Source organism: Apus apus, chromosome 2 (assembly GCF_020740795.1).
Source record: "Apus apus isolate bApuApu2 chromosome 2, bApuApu2.pri.cur, whole genome shotgun sequence".
Lineage (NCBI taxonomy): Eukaryota > Metazoa > Chordata > Aves > Apodiformes > Apodidae > Apus > Apus apus.
The window spans coordinates 93,064,542-93,084,695 of NC_067283.1; the positions used below are offsets into that span (position 1 = coordinate 93,064,542).

The window sequence follows — 20,154 nt, forward strand, 5'->3', positions numbered from 1 at the left end:
TTCTAAAAAAAAAATAAATCAATTATTCTACACAGAAAAAAAATATTCCAAAAAAAGAAAAAAACAACAGCAACAAAAAACCCACAACAAAAACCTTAGTTTTTTAGCAAATACAGTTTCATGTAAAAATTTTTAGCAGTTGTCATTTGCTACTATTCCTGCGTGATACCTCATTTGGAAAAATGTAGCATGCTCTTTTGAGTTAACAGCTAGTAGAATTAGAAATAATTTAATCAATTGAAATTAATTTCATCTACTTCAGTATTACAGTGCCTGGTAACTTCCAGCCAAGATAAAATTTACATTGTACTAGGAATCATACAAACAAAAGGAAAAGAATTATGTTGACTGCAAACTGCATATATCACACTAAAAATTCAATTGAGTTTTGAATTTCAAGTTTCTGATAAGACCTGAATGGAATATTTGAGAGATCCTACAAAATCTCCTGTTTTCACAAGGGCCTGATTAGTTTCCAATGAGAAAAACATCTTCTTTTAAATAATGGATATAAAAAAAAAGAAAACCCAAAACCACACAAACACAAAAAACCCCAAACAGTGCAATAAACTCTTTTTACCCTCAAACAAAACACACAACAGGAATGAAAACCAAAACAAGACAGAGGCCTGCATAAGTCATGCAATAAGCTTCTTTCAGAAAAATCAGGGTGCAAATGTGCATGAAAAACTGAAGCTGATTGTTACCCCTTATTTCTGATATTTGAACCCAGTACAAAATCCAAACGAAGATTAACTATCTGTATGTAAAAGTTTCCCTTCTATTGAGAAAAACTGGAACACTGACCTGTAATAGTAACTTTTCATAGACACCTGAACCATCCATTATGTCTTGTCAGATGTCACTTGTAATTTTTCCGTTGTTATACTCGGTATGATAAAGCAAGTAAGGCATTTTAAACACCTATGATATCTAAGTTCATGAGCAGCAGAACTAACCACCTGGTTTTCATGGTTCAGAAATCCTGAACATGTTCCTATCTCAACCCTCCACCTCACCCCACCAACAGGATACTGTAACTTTCTCCCACATCCTATCCAGCAAGAAGTGTTGATACTTGCCAGGTGTCTGTTCTTCGTCAGAACAGGAAAAAGTACGATAATTAAGTGCACACCAAACTTAGATACAAAGACTGCAATCACTCTGCTAAATAATTAATTCAGAAGTTTCACAGACAGCAGGAACAGCTGTACAGGTAAATCACATAAAGCTCAGCTCTTTCTGAAAATAGAGTTAAAAATTAGCAAGCAGCACGCATAATAAAGAGTGGTGCTTCTCACAGAGAACATAATATTGATAACTCTTTTGAATGCTGCCAACTTACATCATGTGCTAGTCCTGAACTTTGTTCCCATATGTCAAATTCAACACACTATTTTTTCCACAGAGCTGCCGTACCCTCCAAATTGGAGATTACAGGAAAATGCAGGGAAGGAAACTGGAGATGCCCTTCCTACAACACAAGGCAAAGCTTAGCACTTGAGCTGGGGTTGCCACCACTTCCATGTGGCCTGGAGAAAGGAAATAAAGTAACCAATGCCTAACTCATCCTTCCCAAAAAAACAGACATCCTGTGCTGGTCTGCACTTAAAAAAGCTTCGATAAGACAGTTGCAATAGCTACCCTTTGCTTCCCACACCTAACAGCAGTTTGCACAGGGCCTTACATGACTTCAATCAGCCTGGTTTCTGCCACTTTCCTAAATAGAACATTAGTACTGATCTGCCAGGAAAAGCTGTACTTGTAGTTGAGGAATATGCATGATCAAACAGAAACAGGAACTTCTGCATTCCTAGACAGGGTTTCCCACATCAAAATTTAGATATATTTTGAACACACAAAGTTATTCAGGAATAATTCTTCCTGAAAAGTTGTTTCCACAGATACCAACTGCACTTACGCAATTCAGATAATCATTTTGGTAAAGCAGTAACAGTCATAAACAAAATAGCATAAGAAATACAGTGAGAACTTTGCTTAAATTAATCTTGTGTAAAAAAACACAATCAAAGTAGAGTTTCTTTATGATTACCTGTAGCAATGCTAAGTCGAGTGTTTAACAAGGTCAATAGATGGTTACTACTATCAACCATGTATTTCTTCTTCTGAATTACTGCACAGCCTGGTTTTTAAGAAGAAACTTGGAAGAAACTTACTGAATGTAACCCAGAGATGAACTCAGGATTATACAGAAGTCATGCAATGTGATTGCTAAAACTCTGCCACTAGTATTTTTAAAGTTAAAACAGCACATGCTGAACGACCAAACCAAACATTTACACAAGCAGTTTTGAATAGATCATAGCTTGGGGAAATATAAAGTATGAGTTATGTTTAGGTGACTTGTTCCAAACTCAGGACAGACAAGCACTCTTTACCAACCTCACAAAAAGTCTGAAGATCATACCTCTGTCTCATGTTTTCTTTTCCACGGAGCAAAGAGTCTAGTAGTTTGATCAGAACCAACACTGATGATAAACTCTCCTTCTGGGTCCCACTTTACATCTTCTACACTGTTAAAGTGTCCTGAAATCACAACTTCTGGAGTCCATTCTTTCTATCAAAAAAGTCACCAAAGAAGCAAGAATTTTTCAATTGACTGAATGGCATATTCTAATAAAAATTGACTTCACATTTCCCACAGGCATGCAACAGGTTTTAAAGCATGTGAGGACTGCAACTTCCCTTCCGTGCAGGAGAGACTCCTACAGAATATTATATTCAGAGGAAGACTATTTCAATTATTAACTTTAAAATGTACTGTCACTCTTTTCTATTAACAATAGAACTTAGCTCAAGTGACATACAAGTGTAATTCTTCTAAGTAATAATAGTAATAATAATAGTAGTAATATAACGTACCTTATTAACTGTAGCCTGTTTCCAAAGGTGTAGTGCTCCATGAAAAGCATGAGCAATGATCATTGAACCATCTGGACTAAACTGGCAGTCAAAAAATCCAAGGGTATTGCCACCCACTTCACCTACCCGCACCTGAATTAATGTTTAGAAGTGAAATATCCATGAAAACGGCCTAATCTCATGAGATGAAAACTTATCTATAGGCAACAGTTCACATTACACAGAAAAATACATTTTCAGAACATTGAGCACTAAATATAATGGAAATTAAGACTGCATGCTGCTTTAAGGGAGCCTCCCTTCATAAACATCTCAGGATAGGATCTTGGTCAGTCAACCAGGGGAAACAAAGCACTACACTAGATGAGAACCCAATCTTTCTATGTTTCAGACCAGTCTGCTGGATGCAACTGTTTCCCCATTACTTTTTTTTTCCTTCGTAATTTCCAAGATTCACTACCATATTTCCACTTCCTTCTTCCTCCATGAATCCCTGCAACTTGCTTCATATTCCTTCTGTGGCATATTTTGGCCTTTGCTTTGAGCTTTCCCTTGTGACTGTGCATATATGTATGCATACACACACACACCTTATAGATGCTCTAGTGCTCTTCCAATTTTATAATCACATTAAACTATTATTAAAGTTGCATTTTCAAGTGTTATTAAAGAGATAAGGGCACTATTCCTTTCAAGCTGAGCTCTTGACAATTCCTCCATTTTTATACAGCTGCTTTTAAGATCACAATGAAATGAATCCATACCTCATTCTAAATGGCGGTGTGGACCAGTATGTTCATTTTCTTAGCACTCATTTAAAAAAAATAAATACTGCTCATATGGAAGTGACTTTGATAAGCTATGCTAGAGGCAGAACTCCAGTCTCACCTCTCAGCAGGGGAATGACTTTGTGAAAGCCTCCTGTTCATCATACCAAAACAGATGAGAGAGAAAATTGGATGTTTCCCTTGCACCTTTTCTGCCTGCAGGCTTCCAGCTCAAGTTCCCTTCCCTTAATGCAAAAAGAATTGCTGCAGTTGAAATATTTGATCCAAAATGCAAGTTTCGTGTTCGAGGTTTAACCAGTGCAAATGGAATGCATAAAGAAAGACTAATAGCTTGGAACAAACTTTACTGCACAAACCATTTTTAGAAGCTTGTAAATTTAGTCATAACTAAGTATGACAACTAGGGACAACAAATGGTATTCTCTGTGACCATCCTATTATGAACAAATTTCTACTTCAAGTAGAAAGGCACAGGAACTTTTAAGTGCAACAGGGGAAAAATTCAATCCAACTACTGTAATTTTATTTTTTTTCTCTTAAGAGAGGATTATAACTTTCTTCATGACAGGAAAAACCATAAACAATGGTTGGCAATACCCAAAAGAAACAATTTCAGCTAACTACTGCAATTTGGAAAAGCAGGTCAGCTGAAAGCAGGTCAGACATCTATCAAAGCACTTGATAAACCTAGTTGTATTACTCCTTTATTTAGGATGGTCCCCATCAGAACAGCACTCAAAATACTATAGTAAAACACAGGTAACTAGCTCAAATGGAAGAAAAACCTAATGACACAACCCATGAACAAGTTACTGTGAGTAAAACGAAGCTTGTGAAGTAAGTGCATGTCAGCTGCTCTGTAGTAACTGCTTGGGTGCACATTCCCACGTGGATTGCAAATTCCTGCAAGGATTAACTACAAATAATTCAGGATGGCTTCTCCCTCTTCTTAGCAGGAACAAACGGTGTGTTTTACTATGCAGCACCATGCTTGCTACACTATGAAAGCCAAATGAGCACAACCTCCCCTTAGGAACTCCCCAATACAGTAATCAGAAAGCAAAGAAGCATCAAAAAACATACTGCATCACATCATTTTTTAAAAACACAGTTTTACTTGCAAGGCAGCATGAGAATGAGTATTTTTGCAGGAAGATCCTTCTGCCTTTCTCTCACAGAGTTACAGGTTTTGTTCCCTCCAGTACACACACAATGCTGGAAATGCAACTTGAGTACAGCAGGTATTGTGAGAAAGACTGACACTTACCTGTTCTAGCCAGACTCCAGATTCCTTATCAGGTTCCCAGATGATCACAGTTTTGTCCATTGACGCAGACAATATCCTCATTGGTTGTTGCATGCTGCCATCTACAGCACAAGGAAAGCAATTACCCTACAATCTATAAGAAAACTTTCTGAAAGAATTGGGTCATACTGAAATCCAAAGATGCTACGAAAATTGTTCATCATCAGAGATGTGTAATGCAGTAACAGGCTCTGCATTCATACTAGATGGTCATTAGGAGGTATTGTATTTTTAAGCCATAGCCTCTCAAAGGAAATGTTAAACATGTACATGAGAACAACCATATTCTACTGTTTATTCACTCCAAATTGACACTGAAACAAATGTAATTTAGATGAAAATAGAGCTTCACAGAGAGACTGCATAGCAGTTCTCAGTTCTACTCCTCAAATCGGTATTTACAGAGATTTTCAGTTTAAAATAATCTCTACACCAGAATTTACTGTATTTTTTTTCCAAATTAAGTGTTAGATTCACTACAGACTTCAGTAGGCTCTAGCACCTTGTAATACATACAGCAGTAAGAACCGCTCCCCAGAATGCAGTGAAACACTTGAGACAACTGCCCAACACGGCCATAACAGAAAAGAAGAAACCAGTTCATCATCCAGTTGGGAAAACCCTGGGACTGGTAGGGAACCTTTCTTGACAATAGAAATATAGACGGGCATCTCCTGAGGTATCTTACATCATATCAAACCTTCTACCTTCTGCATTGAGAATGTCTCTCCCAGAACAGTCTGCTTCTACGGAAGTAGAAAATCTATTTTGGAGAACCCATGACTGGGCAGGCTACAGAATGCAAGCAGCTGCACATACGCAGAGGCATGATACCTGGAAAACTTCATGGTCTAACAGGACAGTTTTTCAGATTGCAGTGCAGGACTTACGTGACTATGTTTTAAATCTTCTATGGGTGTTTAAAAGAAAAAGTGAAAGAACAGATAGAACTAAGTAATTTCTAAAGCAAGTCCTATGTCTTTCATTGCGACTATTCTGACATTTTAATTGCACTCTGCTGTTCAATTGTTGTAAAAACACTGGGGGAAAAAAAAAAAAGCTGTGCTTTGTACTGGTGAAGTCACCTCCCATTAGTAACCCTTTCCAATTGGAAGGGCATTCTGATGGTGCAAGAACATCAAGTATCTCCTTCCCTTACAGTCCAGGCAGACACGTAGCAGCAAATCAGTACCACAAACAAGGTTGTCAGAATTTAAGGATTTAAAAATAAAGACTAGGGCAAGATGCAATATTACTCTGTAATTTATTATTTTTTTTTCCAATGAGAGTCTGCATTAATGCCTTAAAGCTACATGCTAGCTAGAGAAAACTGATACTCTCGGAATCCCTGGCATGTTATATTAATGCATGGGTGAGTGAAGATTAATCTTCTGAATGTTGCTATTTGTTCCTTTCTAGACCAAGAGAAAGAAAAGGATACTCTCGTGTTAATGCTGACCTTACAAACAATATACATTTCAAATAAATGTACCAAGGTAAGAATATTAGAGCTATTAATTCATACTGCTTAGTTAAACTACTTTTTATTCCACAAACAGCAAACCAATTACAATAAAGCCAGTACAGCTCAGTTACTCCATTCATTAAACAAAACACAAGTAAAAGAGAGCATGATACAACACACAATGACAGAGCCTGTGCCATAAGATGTGCTGTTGCAGCACATTCAGCCAAACATCCCTTTACTTATAAAACATCACCTGCAGGATTTAAACATTTTCATAGTCCAGTGACAAGTGAACATGCAAACACAATACAAAGACATGTGACTGTACTCTGTGTATACAACAATTAACATAACAGTAAGTATTTAGTATCTTTTTACCTTTGGAAAATGGAGGTTGCCAGTGAACTGCATACACCCAGTTTTCATGACCAGCCAACACAGACTCCAAAGTAACTGCGTATGTTGTATCAGTATCTACCATAAATCAGAGAAAAGCATGTTTCTTTCTAAAATTCAAGAAAGACTAGGTAATTTCTGGTATCTTCAGTGGGAAAAAAAATCAACCGCTTTCATCATCTACTAATATTGAACAGCTCCTGGAAAATCTACCTTGCTGCAAGCTGAGTACCAGAGTGACATTAAGAGGTTAGACACTTGCCTCAGAGTGGTATCATAGAACTCCTGGAGAACTCTAAATCAACTTTGAAATAAACTCATTGACATTGGCACTAGCCATAGTCTTAGCTTAAGCACATTAACATCTCGAAATGACTGTGAATACAAGCATTAAGATACTTCAAACAACGAGTGAGGATTTGCAGCAACCTGCATGACCACTTTTTACACACATCAAGTGAACTACATTGTATTACCTAAACTGCCTAATAATTTATCCTGCAATGTCAGTATTGCAAGCTTCTGATGTTACAGTCCTCAGCAGTATGTTAAATAATAAAGAAGTAAGCCTGCATATACTTATCTGTTATCTCCAGTATTTTTCTAAGATTTAGGAAATAGCAGCACCTCTTAATGCATGGAATTCCAAATAAAATTAAAGTGATGCTATCCAACTGGAGGAGAACAGAACAACAGCTTACCTGTCATAGACAAATACATCTCCTGACTATGTAACTACATTTGGAATACGTGTAACAATCCATGCTGATATTAAGCTCTCTCACTCCTTTACCATTGTTTGTAACTCATCACTAATTTTCCACAGTCACAGCTTTAAAATGACAACTCAATTTTTTCCAATAGCTGAAAAAAACTAATGCAGTCAAATTGATCTCAGATTCTTTTAATACAAGAAACAAAACAAGTAAGGTAAGAAACACCTTGTCAGCCACCCTAAAACCACAAACAGATGCTCAAGTGAGAAGCTGTGCAAGAGAATTTTACAGCTGTTGCCTACCTTTGACAGTAAAAACATTCTCTTTCAGTCTTATCAAACCATCCTCAATTTCTGGAAGTTGCTTTGATTTTGCACACACTTTCCAAATTCTTATCAAACAATCCTGAGCACAGCTTGCTAAGAAAAGGTCTTCACCTATTTGAATTTAAAAGAAAGAAAAAAATTAGAGCCATGTTTTCACAGCAACCACTGCCATGACTAATCTACCATCTTTCCAAATGTGTACTACATACAGCATTATCCTAATTGTTCCTGTTGTACACAGTACCATGTACTATTTGAACATAAACATCTTCTCCCATTTCAAACTCTCCACTAGTTTAGAACACACTGACTATGGACATTTTTCTCCTGATAAGTCATACAAGACACTGTAAACACTGTACATACACTTCCTTACTATCTATGGCCTTCACTCCCTGCACATTGAAAAGGACAAGTTAGTAGAACTCCTATTTGTTTGCATTTGTAAATGCCAGGTAAACATACTTGAAGAAAGCAAGACAAAACCCAGGATGCAAACACAATACATAAGTGTTCTGTATCAATCCTACTGTAGCCATAATTCTGATAACTAAAATCGAACTGTAGTATATGTTCAATAATTCTTACGTTTTAACGGCACAGAGTTCTAGCTTGACTTTTAATATTGGTACCACCGTCATAAAAAAAAAATCACAACCACAAAAGCTTAGGTGCTACAGTGCATCAAGCCACCTGTGGGAAAGGTAAAACAGTAGTACTGTTATTAAACCAGTATTCCACTTCATTCATATTTCATACTGACCACACACTGCCCATTCAACACCTCTTATCCAATCTTCATGGCCAGGGAGTACCAACGTTTTCTGAAACTGAATACAAATTCCTATTATATCACAGAAATGCACTTAGTTATCAAGTCTACTATGTTTACAGCTTCTATTATTTGAAATCAGAAAAATAAGCTGTTACTAAGGATTGTAATTTACTGATGAATTCTAAATAGGCTGTTTAGGTTTTGCTACCATTGGGTAAATGTGTTACATCATGGCACTTCCCATAAATGAGCAGGAAAGAATAAAAATTTAAGGTGTTCACCTTCAAGAGGCTACAGTCTCTCTGTGATACAGATTATTTTTTTCTTTAGTTTATCAGGCTTATAATGGTACACAAAGAATAACATAATGCAGATATGACATGGTAAATAATTTGTATTACACATGTGAAGTAGATGCAACTACAGATGATGTGGAAAATGAATACCAGTAAAATCAAGTGTCAAAAGAAGGGCAGAAGTTTTCAAATTATTTCAGTAACTAATTTGTATTACAATACTAAGAATTACTTGTGGGGCCAGAAATATTTCCTGTTTCTTAAGCTTATTGACTAAGCTTGTTAGGAAGGCAAACATCAAGAACCATCTCCTGATAGAAACCTTGACATGAACACAGGCTCAAGAACACAGGAACAAAAACACAGCCCAGATGTCCTATTAAAAGCTTACATCATTAGTGTATTTTCATTCATAGCATATATAATATTACCATTTTGTTTTGATTCAAGTAAGGTAGAAGTCTTCATTGCTTAATAAGCATTTAAAACATATTTTCTTTGCCCAGAAAAAGCCTTACTTCTGTGATTTTTTGATCCCAGGCTTGACTTAAAATGTCTGAAATAATCAGTATACTTAAAATGTTAGTGTAGTTTAGTACAAACTAATAACTATAACATTATTTCTTGCATTCTATTCTGCTAAATCCCTTACTAGGCCTACTAAGGGATAAGACTGATGACAGTCTTTGCTCTTGGCACAAGACTGAAACTGAATTATCCTTCTCTATTTGCAATAAAAAATAATTAAAGAAGAAAATTTAAAAATAGCACAATAATAAAGGCTCTCTCAAAATCTCTGTCTTCAGCTTCAGAGAAGATAGTGAACAATGGTAATTCATCTGAACAATTTCACAGCTAGATAAACATAGTCAGAAATCAGTGCCTCTTCTCTTTGGTTCAAACATTCCTAGGTATTCCCCAAAATCACCTTCCCATCAAAAAACATTGCTCAGCTTCTCCTCATTCTACATTTGCATTCTTAATGTTACAGAACAATCTGTATATGAGATACATGATCAGAACAGCTTAGTAGAAACTTATAAATCAGAAAGTTTTCATCTTAAGAGTGTGTTTCACAGCCACCTAAGACTCATTTGGCCTGTCACTTCTGCACTCATAGGCACTTCTGGATGTGGCATTCCAGATAGACGTTTATGTTAAACACCCAACTGGTTATGTGTAAATAAAGGCAGGAACAGCCCAGGAAGTGAGATCAAAGAGTGATCTAAAGGTTCTTATGAAGGCTACGTGTTTCTGGCAATACATCAAAAAAATCTTTTTAGCAATTCATATTTCAGATAACAGAGAAAACAGCTATTTGTTCATTCATTTATATGACCTTTGACATTATGCTGTGTATTTTACATTCACCAAGGTTAGTTGGTAAAATTATTCCCAACTGAAAGACTGGTTCTGGCTGAACTCTTGTTAACATTCTTGTCTTCTGTGGTCCCTTTTATGTTGAAAAACATGCATATCTCCTGAAACTTGACTTTAGTATTAACCTAAACACACATCTAATAATTTTTAATTTCAAGGTGTTGGTTGGTTGTTGAGTGTGGTGTTGCTTTTTAAATTATTCTCTTCTTACATATAAAAAAAAAAAAAGGAAAGTACACATAGCTTTTCTCTTTCTTTAAAGAGAGTAAAACTCATTATTTTGAGGTTATTAATACTACCTCAGGTTTCTAATTCACCTCCCAAATAGGCTTCTACATAGTACAAAGCCTTAAGTCAAGCATGCAATTCTTTTGCGCTATAGAAAAAGCACTCAAAATGTTCCAAGATATTGTTTCCAATAAAAATTGTCCACCAAAACTGGGCAAGTAGTATTGCTGTTATGCCCTCTGCTTTGGTTCTTTGGATTGTTTTTGCTGTTTTCTTTGAAGTATGTGTGCCTTGGTATCACATACTCCAGTTTCTGCAGATGTATTCTGTTCTAAAACGACATCAACTTTTCTTTCAGATGCACATGGTCATTATTTTTAAATTATTCAGTCAACGGTTTAACTATTGCCGAGGTTATACTTGCAAGTATTTTAAGCTGTCATTTGTCTTGTTTTTACAGATTTCGTTTCTATAGTCTCAGCTTTCTCCTTCTCCATTTCAGTTTTCCCCTGGGTCCTTACAGGATACTTAAAGATTACTGGAAATTAAAGTACCAACAGCTGCATCTAACAAAAACTCATGGTTCCACCTACTTCAGCAGCTTTCCCATGCCTCAACTTATCTCTGAACATTTTTACGTAGCAGAAATCTGGTCTCTTCTCTTTTAGGCAAAGAACAAAGCTGTTCTGTAGAAACAGAAGTCATGAAACCTGTTGTCTGTGGATATGTGCAGCACACTCAGCACAGCTAACTCTGCCCACACTTTGGGTACGTGACCCTGAAGGACAGTCTGGTAGTACTGTTGGGCAAATTTGACAATTGTGACATAATGTAACAGAGGTCCAAATCTTTCCAGTTTTTCTCCACTGGACACTAGATGCAGTATCTCTTCTCTATCCAGCTCTTAAGTCTTGTAGAATTAGAAAGAGCCCAAACTGTCTTTGAATCTCTTATTCCACTTTTAAATTAGACCAAATTATTTGGGGGAAACATACTCAAACATGCACAGTAAAATCTTCTCATAGAAACCAAATTCAACATCGAGATGTTTTGTTTTAAAGGTCTATTTTGATCTTCCAGTTTACTTGCTTCCCCTCCACAGACCTGTAACAGCCCAAGCAGAAAAACATATAATGGTTTCTGGAAGACTTTTTTCCCCACTCAAGTACTTTTATAAATCAATACTCTCTTTCAAGAACCCTGAAAAGTAGAGATTATTTTCTCTCGACTGTTTACCACAGTAAAAGATCTCTCAGTAGAGTCTTAAAGGATTTGAAGCCTGCCCACTCAATTTAAAAAGCCAAGCAGTTTTTTATTCATAAATGTATTTCAACTGTAAAACTCACAAGTTTACCAAAAGGTAGTCTTCACTAGCTAACTGAAGATGCCTCATCCTCCCTCAGAGTGTAACAGTGCCTTCCAAGTTTCATTAGAATGTCCCATTAAAAACTTAGAACCTACCTTTGGGTTCATACAATGTTTTTTAGGACGTTAACTAAAGAGAAAGGCTCCCAAGACTCAAAATTAACAGGACAGAGCTACAGTGAGCTTACTAGTGAGGGAAGGACGCAGAAGTTTAGATTCTAATCACTATTCTGAACTGAGTTATTGTGAAAATTATAGGAAAACATTAATATTTCCTTTAAATACCTCCAAAATTAGAGCTACAGAAGCCATAAAAAGATGTCAGCGGATCTGAGAGAACCTGACTAAAGAGAGCCTCCCTTTAGCAGCTAGGACGGAATTTCTGTCAGAAGGCTCACAAGGATGTTAATAGTCGCTATGCACTATCACAGGCACTTTTACTACACCAGGAATTGAATTTGGGCTTTTCTCTTTGAGGCCTGTACAGTCTACTTAGTGAAAAGATATGCCTGAAAATTTAGAATAGACACCAACCAGAATTTCTACCTCTTTTAAGTAAGAGACACTCTGAACCCCAACTCTGCCACGACAAGTGGTGAAAATACTTCCTAAAATTGAAATGTGTTAAAAATAACACATGTAAAATTACAGAAAATTCCTCATCCCTTGTAAGATTAAAGTTTCCTACCTCCAAAAAAAGAGCAGCATGAGCTTGCTTATAAAGCTAGTTTGCTTATTCCAATTACCCTCCTTTATCCTCCACAGACTGACTGCATTTAAGAATGGCCAAGACTGCTATTATACTTAAAAGTTTGGTCAACGATTGGCAAAATAAGTTCTGGAACATTTCTGGCAGTCACACTGCATATTATCTGTTCATCTGAACCATACAAGAGAACCAGTTCCATTTTTTGAATAAAGAAAATCAGCTGCACAAACTCTGACAGAAAAGTCTTTCTTTAGCGCACCAGGAATCACAAGTGGCATTCTGCCATTGCTAATTCCCAGGGAATGTCATTGAACTGATTTAGCTGACGAGTTATGTGGGGAAAAAAAAAGCCAGGAAAGCAACCCTTTCTTTCCTGCTTTGTGGTCATAAGAACAGAGCATAGCAGATAAAGGATGAAGGATTTATTTTATGGACAATAAAAAAAATCTTATTATTGCATGGTGAAGCATGAACAGGCAAAATTATCTATAAAGTAGCTTTTATCTCTCCCAAAAAGCAAAAAGAAGCATCTGTTCTTTAATCTCTAAGGGGCCTATGCCTGAACAAATCCAAAAAGTAGTTCCTACATATGCTAGTTTCAATGGGGGTTTCTGAATGGTAGGTTCACTGGAGCATGGTGCTGTGTTTGTGGTTTAAGGTTTTGGATTTTTTTTAAGGGAGCAATGGAGAACCATGTGAATGATTCAATACATGGATGCTTAGTGAAGACAGATATTTGTAGCTATTTTAAGTCAGTGAGAATATAAACACAGGCTGTCTTCACACAGGGAAAATACAAGAAAGCACTTTTATTCACCCAATCCAACTTCAACATTCTGCATGTACATTTTTCATCATTACCTAGAAAACCGGATGAACTTTTTGAACAGTGATAGCTGTATGAGATGGCTATCTAGAGACAGAGAGCAGTTATTGAAGAACCTCAAAAAATCAGCAGCACATACAGAAAGAAAAGAAGCAGAAGAGCTGAGTAATGTTCTGAGCAAGAGACAAAAACTAATTACCTGGCCATTCTGCTGTACAAACAAATGTATTTTGCAGTCATCACCACCACAAGCCAATACAGGTGCTGGAAAGGGAAAAAAAGAAAAGCCCTCATTACTCAAGTTACAAAATATATTATTATATAATGTGAAAAATTATATAAATAACAAAAAATTAGTACAGTATCAATAAATATATTAACACAAACAGGCAAGCATACCACTTTTTAATGCTTTCTAAATTAGATAACTAATACTGTTCAAAATAAACCAGTATTTCAAGAACACAAAACTCACAAGTTATTTAGGCATGTAAATAATATCTACAAATACTTAATATGCTAAAGAGTAGTTTCCTTCAAGCTCACGTTTCTTGGGAAAATTAAAATATTAGATATTTTAAGTTAATTGTGTTTATTTTATTGATTTCAACAGGCATCTGCTCTAAATACAAAAGGAGCAAGCAACAAAACAAAAATACTCAGAACTAATACAGTCCTAAATCAACTGTAGTAGGTACACAGAGGGAGGCAGCTATTCCACCACTTAAAGAAATGTCAAGCACTCCACAGAATTTTGCTTTCAGAAAGTTTAAGAATCTGATAATCTTCTAGGGTTTTTTTCCAAAATTAATGGTCACTTCTCTTATATGCAACATGATTTCAACGTTAAACAGATGCATTAGTGTTACACATAGAATTTCCTTCCTGTTCAGTATGACAAAAGAAGAAATAATCTACTTCTGTGGATTATGAATTTTATACTCATTAAATTGGCATGATAGACACTTCACTTCTAATGAAAATTCATGCTGGAGGTAATGATTTTAATTTACCCTCAAGCCTTTAAAGTTCATCTCAACAAGCACCTGTTAGTATTTTCACAGGAAAAACAGAGAGTGGTTTAAAGTTCTTCAGTGGTGCAGATGCTGGTTTTTATATCAGACACACTCTGGAAACGGACATAAGCGCTTCCAAATAGGAAAATGAATCTCAGCAGAGCTTTCATATCTCCCAGAATTATCACAAGCCAAAGAATAAAATACACTTCTGTATAACTGCTCTGAAGACAAACAAGCAAAAAACACATCAGTGTGGATGACATGCAGCAAATAGTTGAAAACTCTACATGAGGTAAGAAACTTCAGTACTTTTTCTATGGGGAGCCTGTCACTCCTCCATCCAGGTGAAAGGCTCTAATGATACTTAAACCTAATTCAACATATGTATTTAGCCTGAAGATACAGGGTTTTTTTTTAAAAAAAAAAAAGCTTCTACAGATTCGCAAGAGACTAAAATGTCTGTAGCAGGCTACAAAATCTGAACATTTATGTTAACAGAAAACTACACAAGCCATACTAAGCAGTCAGGTTAAACCTGTTCAGCATCTCAAAGTTTTCACATTTAAGACTGAATAGGTGATAAACACTGCTCGTTAATCTGCAATTTTTGATGCAGGCCTGCAGATTCTTTTTCTGGATCCTGCCCTTCAATCCAAACAACAAAAACAAACATATGCAGTAGCAGCACTACAAGGAATGGGTGAAACTAACAGCATCATCCCATACCATTCACTGTTACCCCCTTTTTAAGCTCTCTGTCTCAACAGCTCAACTCCATTTGAGCATAATTTTGAAGACACTGTCATCACCCAGTTTTTTTCTCATTGCTAAGAACAGTTCAGTGAACAACTTTAAATATAACCAGCAGCTGTAGGAAACAAAAAATATGGCACAAGGGTCTGGAGTCAGTCAAATGAAAATCTATTTGGTGGATTTCTTAGATTTTACGTTTCCTGCAGGATATTTAAGATGTGCAGCTGTACTTACCATTGCTGCAAGGCAAGAAGGATAAGCAGACATCCATAACAAATCCATTTCCAAACTGCAGAATTTCAATGCATTTAGCTGGAAAACAAGAATAGACAGCATTGGTCTCATTCACCATAAGTATTACAGTTATACTGTCATTTCCTACTACATTACGTAGTTCAGATTTCCCATTCAATGTCATTTTAAGGAGCTGAAAAACTGAGAAGCCTAAATAATGTTATCTTCTGTGAGGCCACAGAGTTAGCTGAGTATTAAAGTTGTAGAGCTTCACTGTGGTAACACATCAGAAGCTATAAATACTGCAAATTATATCCTGTGGCAACAGCATTCACTATGTAGGAAGCTAAATCTGAATCCTTTTGCTACAAGAGCAGACAGAGAGATAACAAAAGTCTGCCAACACCCCCAGGATCCTAGAAGTGGTCAAACTGGCAATTCCTCAAGATCACAGTAACTAACAGATTAGCAGAAAAAAACTCTCTGCAGAAGCAGGAATTGGTCCTTCCATCACTGGAACCCACAACAGCAAGACAAAAAATAAAGGACAGGGCTTAATGGTGTTCATCAGGAGCATGAAAAATGCCTTCCAGAACTTGGGACTGAAGACTGGCAACTCACACTGATTCATGTAGGCAGGGAAATGGGAAATCCTCAAGTACACGAGGTGAGAAAGAAAGTAGGTTGAGATGCAGTCGGTACAATTCAGGTATCAATTCTAGATTACCTGCCCTATTTATTTTTATCTATTTCAAAGAGCTGTTCTCATGTGTCCAATGCAAGGGCCTAGTTCACCAGGTCAAGATCCTCTCATCCCACACTTCACTGGACTCAACTCAATAACATCACAGAAGAGACTAGTTTAATCTCACCTTCCTAAGGCCAGCATTGATTGTTTTACTAAGTAATTTTACTTCACACACACATATAGCTAGTTCATGCCCACATTATACAGCAAAATGATTGTTCAGATCATCAGATTTTGAGTACCTATTTAAAAAGAAACAAGTAAATTCAGCCAACACATCACTGATGAAAAACAATGGTAAATCCTTCTGCAGAACAAATCTGACCCAAAGCGATTAAACTAGTATAACCCCTGCCTTTCAAAGAGCAATATGTACCAAAGTTTGAAGATATCAAAGTAGTTGCATTAAAAGATCTTAGTATTTAGCCAATTACTTCAATGAATAAGCATTTATCACTTTTATTAAGCCAGCATGTTATCCCTAATGTTAAAAAAAATTACCTTCTGAACCATGCCAAGACCAGATTCTCACAGTCGAGTCAGAAGCTGCAGAAGCTATCAGCACACTGATACCAGGTTCATCTGGCTGGTAGACAGCATCCACAGCACAAACAGCTTCAGCATGGCCTTTGAGAGGAATGCTTTTCACAAGCTGAACACATCAGAAAGTTTTACAACATTATGCAAATGAACAAAATTAAATTCCAGTAACTTATCCAAGAGAATTTTTAAAGGCATTTTAAGAAATAAAATAATTTAATATCAAAACCTAGTTTTATGCCTGCAACGGCAGAGCATCTGCCAAGCTATGCTCATGCTGTAACATATCCCAGTAAATCACACAGAAGGGAAAGAGAAGTTACAAGGATCAACTCGGTAACATTTTGTTTAAAGTTGAACAGAATTAAATGTTCCTGAGTAAACTATGCAAATCTCACCATTCCTTGAGGAAAGCTAGAAATGGTACAGAAGTTAGGAAGAGCAGTTTTCTTTTTTCCCCTTCTCTTGCACCTCACCCTAAGGAACATCTCAGAGAAGTCTGGAGACCCTTAGTGAAGGAGACAGAGCAGAGAACACAACAGAATAAGGAGCAGCTGCTGCAGCTCTAGCAGCAATGGCTGGTGTGCTCTTGCAAATCAAAAGAGCTTTTTACTCCCTTCAGAATACCAACATGAAAAACAAAAACTTTAGACTCGAGTATCTACTTTCCTAGTAAACGAATACAGGTGATTCAATATGGCATCTGTTCCTCATAAACACCAAGAGAAAGAAAAGAAGCTTTTAATCCTGCAACCAGAAGCTGTCCAGCATTTATCCAAACGTTGTCATAAGCACACTCGACATCTCTTTCCAAAACACAGCCCAGTAGGCCCTAGAAAGAATTTCTGATGGGTCCAATATAAAACATTTCCTGTTTTTAAGAATTTATACATATTCAGCCACACTCTTTCTCAAAGACCATGACAAGGCTGTGCACGACTTCAGTGGAAAAGGTTAATAAGGAAATCTGCAATTTATTTTAAATAAATACGTAAACAGTTACAATGGATCAGGATAGGAAATTATACCTTTCTGAGCCTATTTCCCCATCAAACTAGGTGCATTTCCCCTTAGTATGCATTCTCATGCACTTTAAAATGCCAAGTCTAAATCTAGTTTGAGATAAGTCTATGAGATGGGTTACCTACACAGCCATTCACAAAACAATGCTTAATAAGTAAGATTTGAAAAGTTAGAAAATAGAGTATTGTTTTTCATCTACATTTCCTTTCATTCTTAAGGCTCTTTTACACCATACTCCACCTTTGCCTTACATTTTACAGTATGAATAACAAAGTATCATGTCTCCTTACTCTTCTCAGTTTCTCTGACAAAACTTTTTAATTTTGTTTAAACAACTACCCCAACTTGTCTATTATCCTGGTAAGACTACCTATATATAAACACTCCACTGATAAACAGATTGGCCAGAAATTTGAAGAAGATAAACTACAGAAAAGAAGATAAACATCTAGAGTAAAACATAGCATGGCAGAATATGAAGATAAACATGAGGTTCAATAGTCAGGGTAAAACAAAGAGGTATAATTAAGAAATACATTACAAATGATTTGTTTTGTCTATGTAAGCAACTAGGGCAGGGGACGGCTTTAAAAAGAGGTTATTTCTGCTTACCTGATTATTCCATGTTCCTTTTCCATTCCATTCCCAAAGAATGACTTGTTTATCAGATCCACCAGAAATTAGCTCTGTTTCAGAAGCTAAAAAACACATTTTGGTAAGTTTTGCCAACAGTCACTCTGTAACAGCAGTCAATAACATAAGCAGTCGCATGGGTCACTGTACACAAAATATCATGCAAATTATCATGTAAAAACTGTAAGCAAAGTTTCCATCAAAACAAAGTATGGCTAATATGAGTTGCACTGTGCAGGGCAGCTTAAGAACAAAGGTATTACCTGAGTCACAAGAATACTTAAGAGTTGTGTACGCATGTGATTAGTAAGTATTTTCAAAACTAATTTCAAATCCAACAGTGTAATTATACATTTTCTATTTTTGTTTGGTCTATTTGGACAGTAGGAAAATTAAAAAGACAAATCTAACCAAACAGAATACAAAGCTTCACATGAAAATTTAATTTCCAAGTGCCTTGGAAGTAACTGGTTCTAATAAATTTTAAGAAGAAAATGTTTTGGTGCAAGCAGTTAAAAGGATGGCAGCTTACATCGCTATTAAACAAAACTATTTTTGCCTCAGTAGTGCTCCCCCCTAAAAGCAATAGGCACGTTACACTGACAGTCTAATCAACAGTTTCTTTGTCAGTGAGTTTCTATAAATGCCTAAAGGCAATAATAATGTATTTGAAAAGCTTGCATTAAGCAACTTCAAATCCTGCAATTATCATCAAGTAAAAGCCTCATAAGGGTCTCAAACATTTCCATCTTGACAGGTTATTATTTCGTGGATATTACCTCTCTGAAACTTGCGGGTTTATAGCGAGAGATTTCTTTAAAGGCCCTGCACGCCAGTTACAAAGTCACGCAACCTTTCAGAACCTTACTGAAGGGCGAGCAGCAGCCCCGCAGCCGCTGACCTCTCAGAGTCACGGCAGCCCCAGGCAAAGCTCCCAGCTCCCGAGCTGCCGGGGCCCGGCGGAGCCGGCAGGACCGGATCCCCTCGCTCACCGCACGGTTCACCTGAGTCTGGCGGGCCTGATGCGGGGCCACCTGCCCAGCCCCCACCGGGAAGCTGGGCTTAAGGCGGGAGGACGCGCTGGAAGAGCTCCAGTTCCACCTGCCCTGCCCTGCCCCGCCCCGCCGCGGCCAGCACCCGCCCCCGGCTCGGGGCAGCCGCAGAGAGGGGCAGGGGCAGCACGGCCGCGCTACTCACCGCCGTCCCGCCGGCGCACCCAGCGCACGCAGTTCACCCGCTCGCCGTGGCCGCGGAGCGCGGCGACCGCCCGCCTCGCCTGCGGGACAGGGAGAGAGAGAAAGAGAGAGAAGGCACCGGCCGTCAGGCCGCGCTGCCGCTCCCGGCCCCGGGCCCGCCCCGCAGCCCATGGGCTCACCGCCGGGTCGTAGAGGACGACGTCGCGGCAGCTGCCGAAGGCGAGGAGCCCCCGCCGGCCCCAGGACACGGCCCCGCCGCCCGCCCGGCTGGCGCAGCAGGCGACGTGACAGACTGCCACGGGCGCCGCCATCTTCCGCCGCGCCGCGTGCGCCGCCCCGCGCGGCTCCCGTAGCAACGAGGGGGCGGGGCCTGATGAGCGGGGGGCGGGGTCTGAGGAGCAGGGGGGCGGGGGCTGAGGAGCAGGGGGGCGGGGGCTGAGTGGTGGGGGCGGGGCCTAAAAGCAGGGGGCGGGGTCTGAGGAGCGAGGGGGCTGAGGGGCAAGGGGCGGGGTCTGAGGAGCAGGGGGCGGGGTCTGAGGAGCAGGG

General features: G+C 38.1%; 1 protein-coding gene across 2 annotated transcripts in view; it reads right to left on the minus strand.

Moving 5' to 3' along the window:
- ELP2 (elongator acetyltransferase complex subunit 2) overlaps window positions 1–19,937 on the minus strand; it is a 38,743-nt gene extending 18,806 nt beyond the window's left edge. Inside the window, exons 1-12 of one of the 2 annotated variants that reach the window (XM_051609240.1) lie at window positions 19,788–19,937; window positions 19,610–19,688; window positions 18,392–18,477; window positions 16,718–16,868; window positions 15,469–15,546; window positions 13,662–13,726; window positions 8,647–8,713; window positions 7,860–7,994; window positions 6,824–6,919; window positions 4,939–5,039; window positions 2,884–3,015; window positions 2,429–2,578 (exon numbers count right to left, since the gene is read on the minus strand). In XM_051609240.1, coding sequence (XP_051465200.1) covers window positions 2,429–2,578; window positions 2,884–3,015; window positions 4,939–5,039; window positions 6,824–6,919; window positions 7,860–7,994; window positions 8,647–8,713; window positions 13,662–13,726; window positions 15,469–15,546; window positions 16,718–16,868; window positions 18,392–18,477; window positions 19,610–19,688; window positions 19,788–19,919 — 1,272 coding nt within the window. In that variant the 5' untranslated portion in view covers window positions 19,920–19,937. Of the gene's footprint in view, window positions 1–2,428; window positions 2,579–2,883; window positions 3,016–4,938; window positions 5,040–6,823; window positions 6,920–7,859; window positions 7,995–8,646; window positions 8,714–13,661; window positions 13,727–15,468; window positions 15,547–16,717; window positions 16,869–17,154; window positions 17,265–18,391; window positions 18,478–19,609; window positions 19,689–19,787 lie in introns of those variants that run through there. The other variant, XM_051609241.1, reaches the window with a different exon arrangement.
- Window positions 19,938–20,154: the final 217 nt, after the last annotated feature.